Source organism: Phytophthora infestans, genomic scaffold (genome assembly GCF_000142945.1).
Source record: "Phytophthora infestans T30-4 supercont1.37 genomic scaffold, whole genome shotgun sequence".
NCBI lineage: Eukaryota > Oomycota > Peronosporomycetes > Peronosporales > Peronosporaceae > Phytophthora > Phytophthora infestans.
Genome location: NW_003303722.1, coordinates 114,445 through 135,048, shown reverse-complemented (window position 1 = coordinate 135,048; position 20,604 = coordinate 114,445). Strand labels below are relative to the sequence as shown.

Genomic DNA, 20,604 nt, shown 5'->3' with positions numbered 1-20,604 from the left:
AACGATGCTTCCTTCCGTGACGACACTCTCATCTCAAGGATATCCTTCAAATCGCACTTGCTCAGCCAATGAGAGCGTGAAGGCTTCAACGACGCTCTTGCCGCTCCAACAGATGGGAGTAAACACCTACGAACCAATCCAACGGCTCTTTGGACGCGTATAGCACACAAGCAACGCGAATAGGACGCGGCATTTCCTCCAAAAGTTCGTCATAGTTGACGCCAGCGTGAGAAGACCACAGCGACGTCATAAACGCGTACGTCCTGGATTTTAGACGCTCACTGACACGCCAGATAGAGCTCCACTGCGATGTGGTTTTTGCAAAAATCCACTTCCAGGCCAATGTACGAGATTAAGAGACTCGCTAGTTCTCCAATCACGAACGACATGGTGATGAGGCCTACGTGTGATTTGATAAGTGTATAGCACTGCAGTCTCCGGGTTCATGTTGCGAGCTTTCTTTACGAAGGCTGTGGTAGCGAAGAATAATCCACGTAAGAAACGTTTCGATAATTGGGACGAGGATGGATTTTCCGGATCGGAAATTTCTAATTCCTGAGAAGGTAGCCATGACTCCCACTGTGTCCCAAAGCCTACCTCTGTCGCCACAGCGAGATAACTGCAGGCGACCCAGTGGATAACCAGCAGATACATCATCCAGACGTGCAAGAAGTGGGTCAGCTCGTTGGCCACACTACGACGATTTATCTCGTCCAAATATCCCATGACGTTGACGATTTTGACGCATCGTAGAAGTTTTATCCACGGCCGACAGCTGAACACGAACAAGACGCCGCAGAAGGGGATCGCAGCAATGACATCACAGAACATCCGCTGCTTCTTGTACACGCTGCGTAGATTTTGTTCGTACAGCTCCAGAGACGTCGGAGATTCCTGGATGTGCCAGCTGACCAAATATCCAAAATAAAAGTCACTTCACAGAGCAGTCCCACAGCGTTAGCAGAGGTCGCAACCAGTGTAACTCTGTTCAGCGCGTCCATAGATAATCATACGGTATCATGACAGCAACGTACATGGTGCAGAATACCATTAAGCGTAGCCACGCGATGTGAAATTTCGTCTGAACGGGAACGCCATGGATAATCCCATTTATAATATCCATGAATGGATTCTGGATATATCGTTTCACAAAACCTGTCAGCGTTATGCTGATAAGACTGAGCTGTTCGCTGTCACTGCGCTTCAAGCGTGCGTGATCCAGCTTCTCCTTTAGCTGCTCTGCTCGTTCATTCATAATATCTGCCCGGGACAGCATCATCCCAGTAATTGTAGCCATGCCGCGTCGTTGCTCTTATGGGAAAGTTGTAGTATTCTGTCTTGTTCTCGTCGGATATTCGCAATCCGCAGCACTTTCTGCTTCCATTTCGGGTATCTGGCGAACACGAGCTCCATTGATTCTCGAGATAATCTGTACAAGATACAGCAGGTTTGCGCCTGCACACACGCGTTCCGTTTGCCATTGGTGAATAATCCGTTCTCTCCGAAGATATTTCACCAGTTGTTCTTGGCGCTCACAGTTGGAATTCTCTTTTTTCAGTGGATTAACGCGATTTAACGCACCAGATCCACCGAGATTTGAAGTCCGAATTAGAGTTCCAGGTTTAGTGAGATTTCCAGAGCCACTTCCAAATTTCAGATTTGAACCTATCGTTCCAGATCCGCCACTAGGCTTCGCAACAAGCTTTTTTATCACAGATTTAAACGCTCCGCTGTGGCGATTTGCTATGCGTGCAGGGACTAGAATATCCAAGACTCCAGCGAAGATAAAGAACATGTCGCTGCCAGATTCTTCGAAACTGCAGATAGATTCCCCACGGGAGATTAATGAACTGAGAGACCAACATCCGCGTGATGGACCCTTCCATGCCTCGTAGAAACTCCACCTTCTCGATCATCGGCCTCAGGTGCACCAGGCGAATATCCGTGAGCAGAGACGGCGGCAGACAGCGCACTAAAAGCCCTTCCTGCGTGATGGAGTGGTAGCGTTTAAACAGTAAAAACGTTTTGACGCGCTGCTGCAGCTCCTCGGGCATCTGGAAATGGTCCAACATTTTCTGTACGGACCGCATCTTGGCGCTAAACTCTCTGGTCTCGGAGCTGTTGAGCTCGACAATATCCGTGAAGTTCCCGATCACGTAGGCGATCAGGAAAAACCCGTCGTCATGGTTACAGCACTGAATAAACACTGGGCCGTGGATTTCGGGAACTCTGGCTCGCTGGACGCCGACATGAGCCCGAACGACCAGTACAGCGACGCCATGTACTGCAGGACATGCGAGCCGTGCTCCAGCTGCTCCGAGGGGAGCCAGTGGTTGGCTCCGAACGCTGGTGTCCTCGCTTCGACGCTGGCAAAGCTCGGAACAGCCGCTCTGGATGCGAAATTAAACCAGATACAACCCAAAAAGTGCGACAGCATGAAGGTGTAGTACAGCAGCTTAAATAGTCGCAATTCGGTCGTGTGTTTCAGATACTTCGTTTCCAGAGCGCGGAATTGTTTCGGGACTTTGAACAAGCGCAGGAGCTTGTTGACGTTGAGAAGATCCCATCGTTTATCTGAGGGTACAGCCAAGTTGACGATAAAAAACGGGATCAGCGCGAGAATATCCAACATCAATGTTCCGGATCGTAGATATTTTCTCTTGATGCGCACTGGATCCATGATTTTATTTCCGAATTCGTAATATCCAAGTCGAGAACGGATCTGAATATCCAAGACAAACGAAAGCTCCAGAAAAATCATTAACGCGTCCGCGACCTTGTGCTTACTTTCCATGGGATAACACGCTTGCAGCATCACCAGAGCCCACTGAAGTGTCATCACGGCGAACACCCACGTCTCCCACGCCAGTACAAACGGAGAATCTGGGTCGTGTACAGAGACGACAGATTCTTTTACAGTAGATACCAGATTCTGCAGAATCCGGGACGATATCACTGTTACCGTGGATTTTATGACACGCGTAGTCGCCAGTTTATTGCCTTGCAGTCGTTGTTCCAGTGCGAGGAATTCCTCCTTGAGAGTCGGAAAAATTAGCTCCATCGCCTGAAGTTGGTCTCGAGACACCAATAGTAAAATGCAGCCACTGTTGGCACTCACATGCTCCGTATAGCCTTCTCCTCGCTCCAGTTGTGTGAGCACTGCAGTGCCAAAGAACGAGCCTCGAGGGATCTCACGAGACGAGTCCCCCTTCTCCACCATGTACACTTGTCCCTCCAGTAAGAAAAACATCCCGACCACCGAGTCTCCATGTCGGTACACGATTTCTCCTTGGCCGTACAGAATAAACTTGGTATTCTCGACCATAGTATCTTCCAGTTTATCCTGCACTGAGCGCACGTTCTGCAACAAAGCGAGCGTCTGTAACACCGGCAAGCAGATGCTTTTCAGTACATTGAGTCGAATTGGGCGTGGGAGATCTGCAAGAAGCTCGCCAATCACGGCACCTCGATGGGAAGACCACCAATAATCCAAGAAGGATTTTACACGGTGGTGGATAGCTAACGGGGCGCTCTGGCGACGCAGGAAGAGCTGGATTCGAGTGCTTGTAGCGAAGAACTCCTTCTGCTCGAAGGCTGAGGCTGTGAAGCGTTTCTGCACATTATCCACGACAATCGCCGTGATCAAAAATCCACTCAACATGAGAATAACTGCCGCTATTAGTTGCATGTCTGTGGTAGGCTTCACGCTTTTCCCGGGGGATGCCAGCACACCTACTGCGTAGTAAAGAGAGCGCGAGTATTGCAAGAAAGAAATCGCTTGTAGCTCGTGAAAACCCAACGTTTCATCGAACATTGTGCCGTTGCAGTCTTCCAAGTGCGTCGTGTTTAATCTGCTCAAGCATAGATTTATGGAGGATATCCAGGCTTCTTCGTGGTGCGGATTAAATCCCTCCAAGAACGAGATCCCGAAGTGGATACATGTGACGAGGTGGATAATCATAAACAGCAGCATCCCAAGCAGAAGAATCTGTTGTCTGCTGGTGCATTGGATAAAATACGACAGTTCGCTCAGATGTTTGCTCAGATGGAAAATCCGCAGCAAACGAGGCAGTCGCATGAGGCCATACTATTGTCATTTGCAGATATTCGTACGGCAGAGCACACAGCAGGTCGAAGATGAAGTAGCTCGATAGATACCGCTCCGCACTCCGTTTCGGGTCCAGTATCGACTCCGAATCCACCGTGAAGGATAAACTGAAATTCAGGAAAACATCCAGCCACAATCCGATATTTGAGAGAGCTGGATGAACCACCCTGGTCGTTGCCACAGCGGGAACGTCACTTGAACGGGCACCACAAGCCAGCAGAAATACAGATTTATCAGCAGTAAAAGCAGCCACCACTTGCGCACAGTGGAGCGATGATCGATGCATTTTCGAAGCAGGATAAGTCGACATAATCCGAAATAATCCGCTGTCAGTGTTGCCTTAGAGTCATGGCGATCGTACGGATTTGTAGATTTTATCTGCGGATTTTGGATTTCCGGGATAGAAACATGTCTTCGTTCCCTGCTCCACTTGGGTCGCCTTGGTCAACAGATTCCGGAGTGACGGAGCTTCTCCGTCCGAGCCAAGAGAGAATGCTCCTCCGAGAGGTAAACACAGCCGCCGTTCTGCCTCGCTTGGATAAAACTTTCACAAAGGCCGAGGCAACTGATGCGCGTCGGATTCCTGCAGATTTCATTGACGAACTCGAAGAGGAAGACGCATGGTTGCTTGCGCTCTGACTCAATTGACTCAACAAAAGGTGGACGTGTCGGTGAATCAGGGAAGCGCATTCTGGATATCCCTGTAGAACTCGTTTGCAGTGAAACCTGGATAATTTGTATAAAATTACATAGGTTGTCGAGATCACTGTGGCTGTACGTGGCATGGAGGAAAAGACCGAGAGTTCTCCGAAGCAGGAGCCTTTGCGGATCTCGCGGACCATAGCCGAGTTGATGTTAATAGCGAGAACTCCAGAGTGGACCACATACATGGCATCTCCGTGATCCCCTGTGGAAAATAATGTGGCCTGGGCGGGGAACGCGACCATTTCCAGTAGACTCGTCATGGCCACGATAAACTGGTCGGTGCACCCTTCAAAGATGGAAATATCCGCGATGGTTGCCTTCCAAAGCTCCACTTGGATGTCATTAGCGATCGACGGGCACAGCAGTTTACAAGTCTCGCGGTCGTGGGATTCCGTATCGGTGTAATAGCGCTTTGAAAAAAAAAATCTAAAATTAGGGTCAACAATTTTTTTTAGAAAAATCTTTAAATACGCACCTTTAGATATTCAATCGCCTGGGTTTGTTGATCTTCCGGGACGCGATGGAAGGACAAAACATGAACGAGCTGGCTAATCCGCGCCTCCATGGCCTCCGTTTGGCCGCTTTCGCACTTGGAAATGACGAAAATCGTCGCGCAGAGAGTCGTAAACATGGAAAATCCACACAACGCCACTAGAATTGTGAACAGGAACTCGATGCTGTGGTGCGGGAGCTCTCCCTCGAATAACCCCGTCATGATCCCGAAACTCCAGAACATGGACGCCAGATACTGACTATGCAGAGCGTGACTGTGAGCAACACTTTCTTCGATGATCTTGTAGTGGTGAAAGTTGAACCGGATACACGCTTGGACGTGGGCCAAAAACACCGTAAACGCCAGTACTTTAAGCAGCTTTAAAACTACGAAATATTTGGCGTAAAACTCGTCCAGACTCGACACGAACTGCGGAATTCTGGACCATCGAAGTAGCTTCAAAAGCAGCAACTTCGCCACTAATTTCGGGTAAATCACCACAAAATCTGGTACGGTAACACCGCGATAATATCCATTACAAACTGGACCGACCTTAGGTAGGTACGACGTGTGAGTTTCTTGTCTCGAATGAGATTCCCGTCGGAGTAAAATCCAGTGTGCGCTTGGATATACAAATCCATGGCGAAAACTCCTTCACACGCCATAAATCCAATGAAAAGTGGGGATACGGATTCCACCACCTCCGGCTGGAACGCTAAGACGTACGGGACTAGAAAAGGCTCGACCAACACACTGAGCAACAGCAAATGCTCCCACACTTTGATGGTCCTCGCGTTCGGGTCGAAGGCGTTCTGATGGTCTTCTTCCAACACATTCGATAGTCGTGCATGGAGACTGAAGGGTAATGGATTTCCGACGCAGAGACAGCCTCCACGAGTGCTTCTCACTGGCTGGGGCCATTGTCAATTGGCGAGTAAAAGCGGCAATGGCTCAGAAACTTCCGTTAACTGGGTCAAAAATATAAAAGTCTTTAGAAACGACTGAACGTGTATTATTTAGTAGATCTAAATTTGAAACGAAACTGCAATGAGTCAGCTTTACTTTTTTTTAGGGTTTTATTAATGCAATTAAAGTGTCATTTATTCTCTTTTTTTACATCGAGATGACACGCAGTCCAGTGCCGATCAGCACGAGCGCCGTGCCGAGCGCCAGCGTCCGTAGATTTTTCGGTCCCTGGATTTCTTTAAAGTATCCAGCTGACCACAACATCGACACCATCGCTGGCCCAATAGAGCAGATGGGGAAGATCTGATCGAAGCCTAACGCTCCAATAGCGTAGAGTTGGCCACACAAGCCGATGCCCCACAAGACGCCGCAGATATAAGCGGGACGCATGACGCTCCGAGGCATCGACCGCTTAAGTACGAATCGATGGAAGACCGAGTACAGTAAAAAGACGATGGTACTGGTCAAGTAGACGCCCAGACACTGCGAGAAGACGAAGTTCAGCGGGTTGCACGTCTCCACAATGGGTCCACTGAGCGCAGGGTCCGACGGCGTGCAGCTGTCCTTCCAGTTGACGAACGGCACGAGGCAGCAGCTTAGAAATGCCCCCACCAGCAGAGCAATCGTCATCCCAAAAATCTTGCGGGTTTTTTCAGCTTCCGCGTCGATTAATTCGACGTGTTCACCCAACTCGTTGGGCATCATATAAGGGCCAAAATTGGGTAATTCTGGGTGCATGAGCGCTTGCGGCAGCGACTCGCGTCGATTAAGAGAACTGTCCGACAACTGCGCGTCGTCTGCGAATTGCGGCAGTAAAGGCGAGTTTTCATCCACTGAACTGGCGAGGCTGCCGTTGCTGCCGCTGTTTTCGGCGTTTTCGTTGGGTTTTGTCTTGGTTTTCTTGGATTTTTTTGTTTTGGGTGCTTTTAAAGTGGGTTTAATGGTCCCGTAGACTGCGATCGACGCGAGCATGAAGGCGATGCCCAGCAAACTGATCCATGGCATGTTGGGGATTGTGGGTGATACGCCGAAAAGACCCAGACGAGAGACGCAATAACCCAACGTGATGTTGGTGGCGTTCCAGAGCATAAAACCCACGCCGAGACCCAACGTGTTGACCACAGTTGGGATTAATAGGTTGGCGATGGCGAATAAAGCGCCACCCAATAACCCCTCGGGGAACGTGAACATGCCGGAATGGGAGTATTGGGACCAATTGTTGCTGAGTAAACCCCAGGCGATGCCCACCATCAGGATGCCCGAACACTGAAACAAAAGACCGAGAATTAGCGATTAGAGCATGGTTAGCGTTTAGAATAGAGTTTACGTACCATAAACCACTGGAAAATGATGCCATCTGCAGATTACGTACACCACATCAAATGTTATCATATAAAGAAACATTTCTATCTAAAAATTTGGACTGACCGTAGGTGGCGTAGGTCTTGGCGGGCACGTAGCAGGTTCCGTAGAAGAAGACGGCGACGATGGCGGCGGTGTAGCCCAGAACCACTTGGTCGCTCATAGCTGGAGGCGTCCGCTGGCGTGGCAGAGAAGGCGTTTGGTGGAATGGAGGGAGAGATCCGATGGATGCTGGGTGTCAAACGAGGTGCGACAGAACTTGAAGTGGGACCAAAACGGAATCTGATTGGATGGAAACGAGAGCTTGAATAAGCTTTTTAGCAGAAGGTAATTGGTGGCTGGTACACAAAATAACGGACAGTAATCGATCTTTACTTGTATCCAATAAGAGGCTCGGGTGGGTAACACCATGATTATGTAGCTACAGGCCGACATCGCTACTGGGCAACTGAGGCGTCGAAGCCTTGGATCGCTAACGAGATCATTGTCGAGATCCCGAAATTCGGGACCCGAATACTCGACTTTTCAGAGAAGAAAAAAGACGAGATTAAAAAAAAACGAGAGCAATGTCGTTGGATGCGTCGGGCATAAACGATATATTGGAGACAAGTGGAAGCGGAAACGGGGCTGGACGAGATGAACAGCTAGTCTTTCTAGGGGGCAAAGAGTCTCCTAGAAGCTGCTGTGCGTCGGGAGCAATGAAGACGACCAAGTTGCCTCACAGCAGAGCTTTAGCTACCAGACGGACCTCTGCGTGAGGATATGCTGTCCAAGCCGCATGGAATGCAAAGGTAGAAGCGAAGCTTGCTCTTGGTGGAGCGGTTGCACCCGCGACCCGCGCAGGCTTTTAGCATCCGCTGTACGATCAGCTGTGGACTATAAAGCTGACTATGGTCACGTCAAAGTCGTCTTTGGCACTGCTGCTCGTCGTCGGCGTCTCCAAGGGATCCCGTCGCTCTCGACGCCACGCCGTCCTGGACGATGGCGAAGCTCCGGTATGGCCATTAAAAGAGTGTGGGTCATTTTCAATCAGAGAGCTTAAATTTTCAGGAGTGATGGTCATTTCGGCAACATTAAAAAAGAAACTAGCTATTATTATTGCTGTCAATACACGCTTGTTTGTTGCATATTGGGCACGATCGATGGGCGCTTCTCGCTCGCACGTCCGCCTCCCAATAGCCCAGCGCATTACCCACGAAATACATGTAGGCATCGATAGCTCTCTCGACCTCGTACGGCCCCCCGCTGACGTTTCTGTGGACTATCAGAGCTTCACGATGCGCTGCGAAACACCGTCAGCGAATGGTAGCCGGGTCGTTGGTAGCACCGGCTACAGATAGCAAAGTATGGAGCTATTGTTACCGCATAGTGAGACGTGTTTGCTAGAGAATTAGTTATCCAACTGGTACAAGTATAAACCACAAAATCTGGTTGCTAAAAGAATACTTCGAAGTAGTACTTTATGTCTAAAAGATACAAAATAGGGCTCACTCCAGCTTCCGTTTGAGATACCACTTCAAAGAGGATTATCTTGTACCAGCTACATGTATTCGGCTACTAATACTACGATTAATTTCTTATATTTCGGCACTGTTGCTGCTGTAAAAAAATACATCACCAAGCAGCTCAACGTCAGCTGTTGGAATCCTGGTTATCCTCGAGATGAAGGCTGACATTCCGCCAGCAATTACTTGTATTGGAGAGATAAAGACAGCCGAACGCTGCTATACATATGCGTGCTATGTCATGCAGCTTTAGTGTGTGAAATATCAGTTAAAATCTGTCGCTAGCGCCGGTGTTGACCTGTAAAGATATACAAGGCTTCCTGCTGCAGCTAGAGTGGAACTATCGTCCTGCAGCGTGCAGCGTGGCTTGTTAAAGTGTACAGTGAATGATGAAGGCGTTTAGTAGCGCTTTTTTAGAATGGCCCATAAAGAGCTGTTTAGTCACTCAGGTAAACATAATTTTGTGTGAGCTGCCGAAAAAGGTATATACAAATGAAACTCGAAACGTATCACTTTCCAGTTTTGTTTTCCGAAAACATGCAATCCCCAAGCTTGACGATGAAGCTGCTCTACGCTGTCATATTGGTTATTGCATTGCTCTCTGTAGGTTCTGACTCCGCCTCCGCTACAACGGATTCGAAACTGAGGCAAGTCGACACACCAGTAGCCGCATTCGAAAACACCACTTCGGCGAGTCTCCAGCCTCGACGTGGACGATAAAGAGGAGAGGGGGATTTCGGTGAATATCCCCGGCCTCGAGAAGCTATCAAAAGTATTTAAATCAAGTAGGACTGCAAGTACTGTATACTCAAGGGCGATGAGTCGCTTGGGGATGCCTTCGAGGCACTAAAGCTGAGCGCAATACCGATTCGCAAATACCACTTTATCGAGAAGAAAATGGTGGTTAACCTTTTATTAAGCCGGGACTTTAATCTTTGGCCCAAGCATGCCGCTGCGTGGAACAAGAAGGATCGATACGATACGATGTTTGAGGTGCTCACGAAAGCATTTGGCGAGAAAGACGTGGCGATAATGATTTTATTGGGCAAGTTTGGAGTACGGTACACCGGTATCAGACGACATTGCCAATCCCTGGCACCGCTCCTACCAGACTGAACAGACTCGGTCAATGGCGAGCGAAGGAGCGTGCCCTGAGGACATCTAGGCAAGACGACGGAGGATAGTGAGCACAAGACACGCGCCGGCAGCCAGGAGTGGCCGGCGGCGTACGGTGGCGACAACTGGTGGAGCAGCAGCAGCTACAGGAAGGACAAGTGCTGCCGCCCCAGAGACACATAGGTAGGGAAGGAGGACGCGTAAAATGTCCACAGTACTATGAGGTCAATCCACAGAGATAGTATTAATCCACAGATCTGTGAGCCCAGTAAATAACACACTATACTAATCCATAGCTGAATTGACAAATCCACTAGAAGATCAATCAATCCACCAAATGTCAGGTAATCAAACAAACTAAATTTTAGCCAACCAGTGGCCGATTACAAACCTCCGGAGATTGGCCGACACGCATCCAATCAAAATCTGCGGTAGGAAACGTCGAGACCAGCCACCGACAACGCCACCTGACTCCCCCTGCTCTCTACGCGCAGCACTCGTAAGCCCATAGTGAGTAGCTAGACGAAATCCTCTACCTACCGTACGGACGCTAAAACTACCTAATTATTGTATTTTGTTTGCTTGATTGCTAACAATGTATCTGACACAGCCGCTTTAACAAATGGGAAAGCCACTCCCGTGGGCTATGCTGTATCGGCAGGTGTCGGAGGTGGAAAGCGAGCGTATTGTGGAGAACATGAAGCACGCGAAGAAACACAAAGTCACTGTCAGCAACACATCGATATGTGCCGTGTGTACGGATCCATCACCTCACACAATGCGATACCGGGTCTTCTCGTGTTCTTCAGCTACGTGTGCGGATGCGTGTGTCGCACCTTTGAGGTGTCGTTGGAAATGCAGGACGCTTGTATGCTGCAAAAGCGGCATAGTGAATATTTACGAGCTTGGTTTACACGAAGTGAAAGGAAATGATCCTCCTACTGGCGGCCTGACGTTGGAACAAAAGAGAACGGCGCGCCAACTAGCTGTTAACGGTCTGAAACCTGCTCGAATTTGAAACGCGCTGGCTGTTGGTGCCTCTGCGGAAAAAATTCCGCATCTCAGCAAGGCGCAAAGTTTTGTTACGTATTGCCGCAAGACTGAATTGAACAATACGGACGACTTGGATATTCTGGAGGAAGCTATCAGAGCAAAAGCCTACACTGGGCTAGAAGAAGAAAGCTCTGTATTTTCGTTTTCGAGCAACATGAATTGTAATGGAGACATCAATATTGGTGAAGGAATCGACACTGGCACATTTTTTGTCGGCTTCACTACAAAGACACTCTTAAAACGACTCGATCGTGATCCGCACAGATTCATTTTGCATTTTGATGCGACCTACAAGTTGAACCAAGTGGATTATCCTACCTTTGTCTGTGGAATTTCTGACCATTCTCGTTCCTTTCACTTGGTTGCTTTGTTCGTCGTGTCACAACAAGAAGAGCGTCACTACGCGAGTGCGCTTGCATCCCTCCGAGCTATCTACGCTCGATTTTTGCGGAAGCCGATGGTAGTGCACTACATTCCTGGAGACGCCGACGGAGCCCAGTACAATGCGATGGCATCAGTGTTCGAGGATTGTGAAACAGAGATTTTGATGTGCTTTTACCACGTTATCGCAAAAGTTCATGAGCGGACGAGGTATCTACTACCCGGTAAGCGTAGCCTGGTCTTGGCCGATATATTTGATATGCATTACGCAAGAAACGCCTCGAAATTTCATGCTAAAAAGACGTCTGCAGTGCGGAGGTGGCTTGCCGACCCAGATGTCGAGCGATTTGGAGAGTATTTTCTGCAGCAGTGGCTGACGGGAAAGTTTGTGAAATGGCAGTGCTTCCGTACGCCTGTTGGTTGGGCAACTACAAATAATCCCGTGGAAACGTTCAATGCCAAGCTGAAGAAACCCTACACTTTACGAGAGCGAATGCTAATGGGGTCTTTGCTTGGTCAACTTCAAGTTTGTTGTCGAATGGAGAGCGTGTCGGGTGCTGCATTCCATGAAACATCTACCGCTAGCAGCAGGCTTCGACGGCGCGCGACAGCTTTGCGCCGACAGCAACTGCTCGTTGAGACTCCATCCTTCGACGACTCCAGCAATTTTGTACTTGTCGTTTCTAAAGCTACACCTCGAATCTACGTGAAGCCGAAGAGGAAGTCGATGGAAGTTGTGGATGTGGCTGTGCAACTTGTTGCTAATGCGGCTAGAATGGAAAGAGATGAACAGCCGGAGGAAGGATGGTCAGTGGATCTAACTACTCGCACTTGCCCGTGTAATAACTTTTTCCACAAAGGCCAGTGTGTACATCTTCTCTTCGCCTTTAATACAAGGTTTGGTACTGACCAACCTGGCAAGAGAAAGTTGTTCAACCGCAGCCGGCGCAACAAAAGAAAAACCTTAGAAGATCAGATCGCAGAAGCAGCCGAAGCAGACCAGTCCAAACGTGGACGTCCGATCCTTAACGGTCCAGCTTTATCGTTGTTGTAGACACACGAAATGAATGTTTGCTTGAATATACCATCACTTCATCGCCTTATTGCCTTCTTCTTGCTATGTTTCTTGTTATACGTATAGTGTCTTTGCGAGTTGAACACACGGACAGCCGATAAGGCTGATGATGACCTCGCGTGGGATTTAATTCCCATTAAAATGTAGTAAGCATATATCGTGCTCTTAAGCCGGTTAGTCTTGCACAAGGACGCAGTGAAGTCTGTTGGATCTACCCTCGCGTCTCCTCATGTCGATTTTCCGCCGTTCAGCTGTTGGTTTGATAGCCACAAAGATATCGTTGATGTCTCCGATCTTCACTGTGGTCTTGCTGCTGACGTCCACTTTGTTCCAGTATTACCATATTGTTTTCCTGCGAATGCAGTCTATAAGATTCAGTTGCTACGTGAAACGAATACGTACGTTAAGCCTCTATGGCATTAAAAATCCCTTACTCTGACAATACGGATCGCTTACTCTGACAATACGGATCGCTGACTTTGACAATACGGATCGCTTACTCTGACAATACGGATCGCTTTTTTATTTAGCTTAAAATAAACAGAAAAACAAATTAAATTGTGTATTCAGTTATTCACTGTCCTGTGCACTCTCCGCCTCACTCTCCCACTCGCTCTCCTCCGCGCTTTCTGCTTCTCCCACCTCCCCACCCTCCTCTTCCTCGACTTCTTCTTCGCTTGCGTCCTCACTTTCGTCGTCGCTCTCAGCGTCGACCGCATCATCATTATCTACGTAGAAATCATCATCGCTCTTCTCCTCAATGTTATCACTGTGCTCGACCTCGTCATTCACGCCGTCCTCGTGGTACACGTACGCTAGCTCTTCAGTGTAGCTGGACTTCCCCGGTTTCTTCGGATGGCGGCGGTGGTTATGCTGGTACAGCGCGTTTCGCTTCTTGAATTTCCTGTTGCACTTGTGGCAAATCCCCCCACGCGCATCAGCTTCTAGGCGCGCTTTCTTGGACTTGACCTTGTTTGGGTTGTCAGCACAGTAACGGCGGTGGTTGGAGAGATGACGACGCGATGTGCACTGTTGGACGCAATGCTCGCACATGTAGCTTCTGAACACAGCAGCTTCAGTTGCGTCGGCCTTTTGTGGAATTCCACGTACACGTACGTAACAATTGTGGAATTCCACGTACACGTACGTAACAATGCAGCCTCAAATTTTCCTCTTCAAATTCAGCCCCTGCATGGACCAAGTCTCCGCGGAACAGCAGGAATGCGCCCGCGTCAAGTGACAACAGTTTGCATTTGTCCATTTCTGCATAGACTCCAAAATAGCCAGGATAGACGTAGAACTGTGTGTCTGATTGAAGAGCAATAATGACAGACGCCTGAACAATACCCTTTTCCAGTTTCGCTTTGCTTGTCTCGAATGAAGGAAAATCTAGGTGGATGCCTTGGCGAAGGCCCCCCGGAAGTGATTTCAATGCGTTCCAAATAGACTTTTTGGTGTACCAATTTTTATCAGATCCTTCCACAATACCCTTCACTCGCTTGTATATTTTGTTTGTAGCCGGACCAAATGTAGCAATAGGAGCTTGAAGACGGAAATGGTCTACTTCATACACTTCACCAAAAATAGGTCTGAAGTCCAGTTGCTCGATTTCCTGTTTAGCTTTCTCCAAAGTGTGAGGCGGTAGTCTTAAGTTTTCGACAAGGTAGCCTTCGTTCCAGAACTGCGCCTTTAGACTGGCATCCATAATGACTGACACCTCGTCACACTTACTGGCCAGGCACACACGTGAAGGAGCACACAGGTCGTGTCAAGTCGTAAATGTGGTTGAGGTACTCGCCAGCAGAGCGGACCAACGGCTGTAGCTTCACGCGTCTAGCACAACGCACGTCTGAAAGCAGCAGCCTCTTCACGACGATCAGCAAGTAGGTGCCGACTGCGAGACTTCTTGGGGGCAATACTGACTCGTTAACAGAGTCTTCAAGGCTTCGGACGACGGAACAGACACCTCGGTGCACTTTGGGTTGGAAAACAAGCGCGCTGTTCGCTAGGTGGCGGCTCAGACTTTTCTGGCAGTGGTGGCGGAGCTCGTGCTTGGGGGAAGGCACTGCGTCGTGATTGTTGTGAGCGGGTGGATTTGGACGGGGTTGCGGGCTGCTCAAGCGACGAATTGGGGCTTCTTTGGTAGTTCTTGAGTGATAAAACACTGGTTATCGAGCAGTACTTGGTAGTACCCTCGGAGGCTTAATTACCAATGGTACTTAAGCCTCCGAGGGCGTCATCGGTTTACAGGCGATGACGTCAATATAACACTGCACTGGTACAGTACAATGTCGTCGATTGTTGTGGACTGTGGATCTGTCGGTGTGGATTATCCTTAAAAAAACTGTGGATTTTTCATATTTCCTCGGTAGGGAAGCTTTCCTCGTCTCTTACTAATCTCACTTCGCAATTTGCACATTAGCGTGCAGCGTCATACAAAATTCTTTGACAATAAGCATTACATCGTCATGCCGAGCACGAAGGACGACCACGAGTACGACGCAGATGGCGACGTCAAGATGGCTGTGCCGCAGCCCATCTTCGAGGTGACGAGGGCTTCAAGTTTTAAGATCTGGAGCCAGTCAGCCATCACGACTTTCCTTTGAGAGAGGAAGCAGTACGAAGGCAAGGTTATCGAGCTGTGCAGTGTTACGGGTGAAGTCCAAGCAGCCGTGACGTGAAGCATCCGCTCGACGCTTGAACCCAGGGTTCTTGAGCACGTAGCTCACTACGTCCTGAAAACGGATGCCGCCAACGTATCGGACGACATGCTGGTGGCCGAGATGAAAGTTGACTTGACTAAGCTGATCGAGATGACTCACCGCGAGGCGAAGGTCAATGACTTGGTTTTGCATGATCTGATGATTGAGCGAGCGACTCGGCAACAGCAATACCATCCCATGCAAGCAGAGATGAATCAGACCAAGTGACCCCGCCCCAAGGAAGTTCAGGCAACGACTGTGAAGGGTTCGCAGCGTCAGCCGAAGCAGCACCAGCAACCGTCGAACGCTCCAGGAGGAGGTCGCGCCGCGACCCGCGGTACTGGGGACCTGCGCAAGCCACCCCGCGATGTGTGTTTAATTTGCAAGGAAGCCCACTGGGTGCGAGACTGCCCAACGGCGACTGCGGACAAGAAGGCAGATGTAGAATGGACGTTACGTGAGAAGCGTGGCCGCCAGCCTGAGCGGGTTAAACGCGTTACTGTCGATGACGGACCGACATTTCGGACCGCCGTTATCAAAGGCATGTTGGATGTACCTTTCTGCCCCGACACGGGGTCGGATGCGAACATCATCGGCAGGCCTGTGCTGGATGAAATCCGCGACCTGGTGGCCAATCTGCCTGTTAAGCGCGTGGACCCGCCGGTTAGGGTAGTTGTGGCCGGTGGCAGTATGTTGCTGTGCCATGAGAAGGTGCACATCGACCTTCAGATCACGACTGCAGCAGGGCCGCTGGCGTTGACGAACATCGAGTGCATCGTGCTAGATGCTCCCGAAGAAGAGCTTCTCCTGGGAAGGACGACGCTGCAGTCGATTGGTGTTGACCTCGACAACATGTTTGAGCGACTCGCCCAGCAGCATATTGACGCTGCTGAAGCTGATGATGTCCCGAGTGACTACGTGGGAAGTGCTAGGGACCGAAGCGGACGCCGAGGTGGAGCCGGTGTTGCACCGCCTTGTTGACGAGGCAGTAAAGGCCGGTTTTGACACGGACCACGCTAATAAGCTTCGGAGGGTTGTGGTCGACTACGCTGACATTTTCAAGATCCGTCTTGGTCATGATGAGGCGGCCGATGTCGAACCGCTGAAGGTGCGTCTAGAGCCTGGAGCTGAGCCATATCGCAGTGGTGTCCGACGTTACCCGGAGGCCCAGCGACAGTTCCTACGGGAGTATGATCGTGAGATTGAGGGGGCAGGACTGGTGGTGAGGAGCAACCAGAGTCGATGGTCGTTTCCCGCGCTGCCCGTAGCGAAGGGTAGCCCGGGTGAATTTCGGATCACGATTGACTACCGACCCGTGAATCGCAAGACGGTACCCCTGGCCGGTGCTTCGCCCAACCTAGCGGTGGCAGTGGAATCCGTGCGAAATGCCTACGGCTTTGGGGCTTTCGATCTATACAAGGGATTTTGGCAAATGCTCCTGCATCCCAACAGCCAGGAGGATTTCAGTTTCGTCACGGAGGATGGAGTCTTCACTCCAACACGCGTGCCCCAGGGCGCCACTGACTCAGCGGTTCACTTCCAGGTGCAAATGAACGATATCCTGAAGGACCTACTGTTTCGTAGCGTATTGGTCTGGATTGACGACGTGCTACTCTACGCACGATCAGCAGGAGAATTCCTGGAGAATCTTGAGCACTTTTTCTCGATCCTGAGGCAAGCCGAAGCTCAACACCAAGAAGTGCAAGCTCTTCGCCAAGATTGTGAAGTGGTGCGGGGAGCTTATTGATGGTGAAGATGTTGCCCATGACCCCGAGCGACTTGCTGCTTTACGTCAGATGCCAGTGCCACCTACTGAAGCTGCGCTGCAGCATTTCCCCTGCGCTCTCAATTGGCTGAGGGATTCGATGGTGGACAACGCCCGCACTACTGCACCACTGCACGAGAAGCTGGAACAAGTGATGCGTGCCCGCGGACGCCGCTAGGCGCAGCGTAGTGGCGCCAGCCTGGACTGGAGTGAAGAGGAGGCAGCAACCTATCGGGAGACACTCGCAATGGTGGAGCGTTCTTGCAAACTCGTGTTCCCGGACAGAGCTGCCACAGTCTGTATGTTCACAGACGCATCGCTGACAGGTCACGCGCTGGTCCTGACGCAGGTGCGCCGTTGGCAAGATGGTGTACCTGTGGAATTACAGCAGCATGAGCTGCTTGTCCGTCGCGGTGGGTTTTTAAGGGGGCGTAACGAAATTGGTCAATCGTGGAGAAAGAAGGATATCAAATCGCCAAGGCTTGTAGCGATCTCGACTACATGTTGGTCCGGGAGAAAGACTTTCACGTCTACTGTGATCACTCGAACATGATTAAGCTTTTCTCTCCAGACCACGAGGTGAAGCAACACGTGAAAGGAAAGCTGCAGCGATGGGCGCTGACCCTGGCGGGTTGCCGCTATGTTATCTGCCATATCGCCGGTGAGAACAACCTATGGCCAGATATCGTGTCCCGTTGGGGGCAACCTCCGCCAGAACCTACGGATTCGGCGGTGGCATTCAAGCGCGTGACTTCCAGATCAGCGCAGACTTTGTCGGAGCTTCGTCCACTCCAGGACGGAGAGTTCATGTGGCCTACTCGGGACGAGATTGCTACGACACAGCGTTCGTGCAAGCAGGATGCGCCACCGGGTGCTGTGATGAGCGATGACGCACTTACCGCGGACGGCAAGCTGTGGGTGCCGTCAAAGGCGAAAACGCTTTTAAAGCGCCTGCTCGTGATTGCTCACTGCGGTATGCAGGGCCACCGCGGTATTCACGTGATGGTCGAGCTACTGGATCGGCACTTCACGCTGTCAGGGACCCGGCAGGTGGTGATCAGTTTGATAAACGAGTGCCTGCTGTGCAAGCATGTTAAAGGCGGTGCCCTCATCCAACGCGACTGGACAGTCGACAGGTCAGCTGCCTCACGCAACGAGTGCATGCACATGGACTACTTGTACCTCGGCGAAAGCTATGGTGAGGCCAAAATACGTCCTTGTCCTAAAGGACGAGCTAACTCACTTCTGTGAGCTCGTTGCTGCTGACTCGGCTATTAGCCAGACGGCTGTGGCGGCGGTGCTGGACTGGCACAAGCGTTTTGGCATCCCATCGGTGTGGATGTCAGACAACGGCACACACTTCAAGTGCCTGGTGATGGAGGAACTCGCCGAGCGCCTCGGAGTATCCCATTCATTTGTTCTGGTGTACACACCTTGGATTAACGGGACAGTGGAGAGGGTCAACCGCGACATACGGCGAGTATTGAGGGCCATGCTGCTTGAGAACCAGCTTGACAGTCGCAATTGGGCCTACCTCCTACCTCTCATCCAAGCCAATTTGAACCACAGTCCGGTGCTTTCGCTGGGCAACTGCGCTCCGGTGGAACTGCTCACGGGGCTTCCAGCGCCGTCACCTTTGGATGTCGTGGTGTTGCCCGATGACAAGCTGCCTCGGACACTACCGCTGGAGAAGGAGTCTTTTGAGTGAGGAGCTACGCCGTAGCCCTCATGCCATGCATCGTGTGGTCCGAGACCAGCAAGAGCAACGCTGTACCGCGGCCATGGCTCGCTCCAACGGAACAGTGTGTAACTTCTCGAAAGCCGACTACGTGTTATGGTCGCGAGCTGACCAGCGGCTCCAAGATGGCAAGCTGTTGGTACGCTGGGTTGGCCCTTTCCAAGTGGTTAAGGCCTTCTTGCATTCGTTTCTCATCGGCCATCTACTTACAGGAGCTGACTATGATGTGCACGGGTAGCGGCTAAAGTTCTAGCACGATAAGGACCTCGAGGCGACTGCGGAGATCCGTGAGCACGTCTCGCTCCAAGGCATCGTGTTCAAAGTTCGTGAACTCGTCGATTGTCGGGTGAACGCTGCCTCCGGTGAGCTCGAGCTGCTGGTGGCATGGCGTGGGCTTAAAGACATTGAAAACGCTTGGGAGCCTGCCCGCTCAATCCGGCATGGTGTTCCGGCGCTGGTGGCCAAGTACGCAATGGACCTATTTAAAATATTTAAATCAAGCAGGACTGCAAGTATACTCAAGGGCGATGAGTCGCTTGGGGATGCCTTCGAGGCACTAAAGCTGAGCGCAATACCGATTCGCAAATACCACTTTATCGAGAAGAAAATGGTGGTTAACCTTTTATTAAGCCGGGACTTTAATCTTTGGCCCAAGCATGCCGCTGCGTGGAACAAGAAGGATCGATACGATACGATGTTTGAGGTGCTCACGAAAGCATTTGGCGAGAAAGACGTGGCGATAATGATTTTATTGGGCAAGTTTGGAGTACGGTACACCGGTATCAGACGACATTGCCAATCCCTGGCACCGCTCCTACCAGGCTGAACAGACTCGGTCAATGGCGAGCGAAGGAGCGTGCCCTGAGGACATCTAGGCAAGACGACGGAGGATAGTGAGCACAAGGCACGCGCCGGCAGCCAGGAGTGGCCGGCGGCGTACATTCGTGGAGCTCAAGCAGTGTCGCTAAAAAGCTGGAAAAGGCGCAGTTCAATAAGACGTACACCGTTGACCACTACAGAACAGCAGATGATGCTTTCAAGAGCGTGCTGAATGCGGATCGAAACAAGATTATTGGATACGGAGGGGAGAAGCTCATCTGGGAAGATTTACTCCGAGTACATCTTGAACAGAGTCAGAACATAATGCATAGTATCTTTAGGTACGTTTGCCGATAGCGCTCAAAATAAAAGCTACAAGAGAATCCGTATAGTATGTTATCTGCGATCGTTTTTGTCAAGAACTCGAATAGTTGGCCTTCAACGATAATCTATTATAGAGCACGGTAGTCGGAGCGTTTAGTTTGCTAACAGACAAGACGTCTGCGGCTCCAAGTTTTGCGACGCCTGACCAGGAAGATATGTGTGAAAGAATTAAATTACATGCAGAGGAAATGACGAAGCTGTCGACGACGTGTGAATCGAATTAGTTAGGTGCTATTTGTACTTCACTTTCACAATAGCAGAGCGTGATACAGTCTACCTAAGGAGTTAGGCAAATGGTGCTTACAAAGCTGTGTTTCACGAAGAAGCTCTGGATTACACTACTGTGTGTAGGACGGTTGCTTACCATTGGCCTTACAGTATTGTGCTGTGCGTCAGTAAGGAGCTTATAATAACATACTCGAAGGCCCTAAA

At 50.3% G+C, this 20,604-nt stretch overlaps 4 protein-coding genes across 4 annotated transcripts; all 4 read right to left on the bottom strand.

Moving 5' to 3' along the window:
* Positions 1–278: 278 nt before the first annotated feature.
* On the bottom strand, positions 279–2,090 carry PITG_15368 (uncharacterized protein; the record flags this gene model as incomplete). The annotated part of the gene is made up of 6 exons (XM_002898285.1): positions 279–331; positions 381–934; positions 1,035–1,309; positions 1,372–1,497; positions 1,700–1,799; positions 1,879–2,090. The coding sequence occupies 6 exons, from the start codon at positions 2,088–2,090 to the stop codon at positions 279–281; spliced, it is 1,320 nt and encodes a 439-aa protein (XP_002898331.1).
* Positions 2,091–2,187: 97 nt separating this feature from the next.
* On the bottom strand, positions 2,188–3,961 carry PITG_15367 (Voltage-gated Ion Channel (VIC) Superfamily; the record flags this gene model as incomplete). The annotated part of the gene is made up of 3 exons (XM_002898284.1): positions 2,188–2,227; positions 2,271–2,910; positions 2,980–3,961. The coding sequence occupies 3 exons, from the start codon at positions 3,959–3,961 to the stop codon at positions 2,188–2,190; spliced, it is 1,662 nt and encodes a 553-aa protein (XP_002898330.1).
* An 823-nt stretch (positions 3,962–4,784) lies between these two features.
* On the bottom strand, positions 4,785–6,227 carry PITG_15366 (Voltage-gated Ion Channel (VIC) Superfamily; the record flags this gene model as incomplete). The annotated part of the gene is made up of 6 exons (XM_002898283.1): positions 4,785–4,817; positions 4,858–5,223; positions 5,289–5,565; positions 5,629–5,762; positions 5,828–6,059; positions 6,163–6,227. 6 exons carry the CDS (start codon positions 6,225–6,227, stop codon positions 4,785–4,787), a joined length of 1,107 nt encoding a protein of 368 aa, XP_002898329.1.
* A 136-nt stretch (positions 6,228–6,363) lies between these two features.
* On the bottom strand, positions 6,364–7,829 carry PITG_15365 (uncharacterized protein; the record flags this gene model as incomplete). The annotated part of the gene is made up of 3 exons (XM_002898282.1): positions 6,364–7,538; positions 7,604–7,629; positions 7,701–7,829. 3 exons carry the CDS (start codon positions 7,795–7,797, stop codon positions 6,420–6,422), a joined length of 1,242 nt encoding a protein of 413 aa, XP_002898328.1.
* Positions 7,830–20,604: the final 12,775 nt, after the last annotated feature.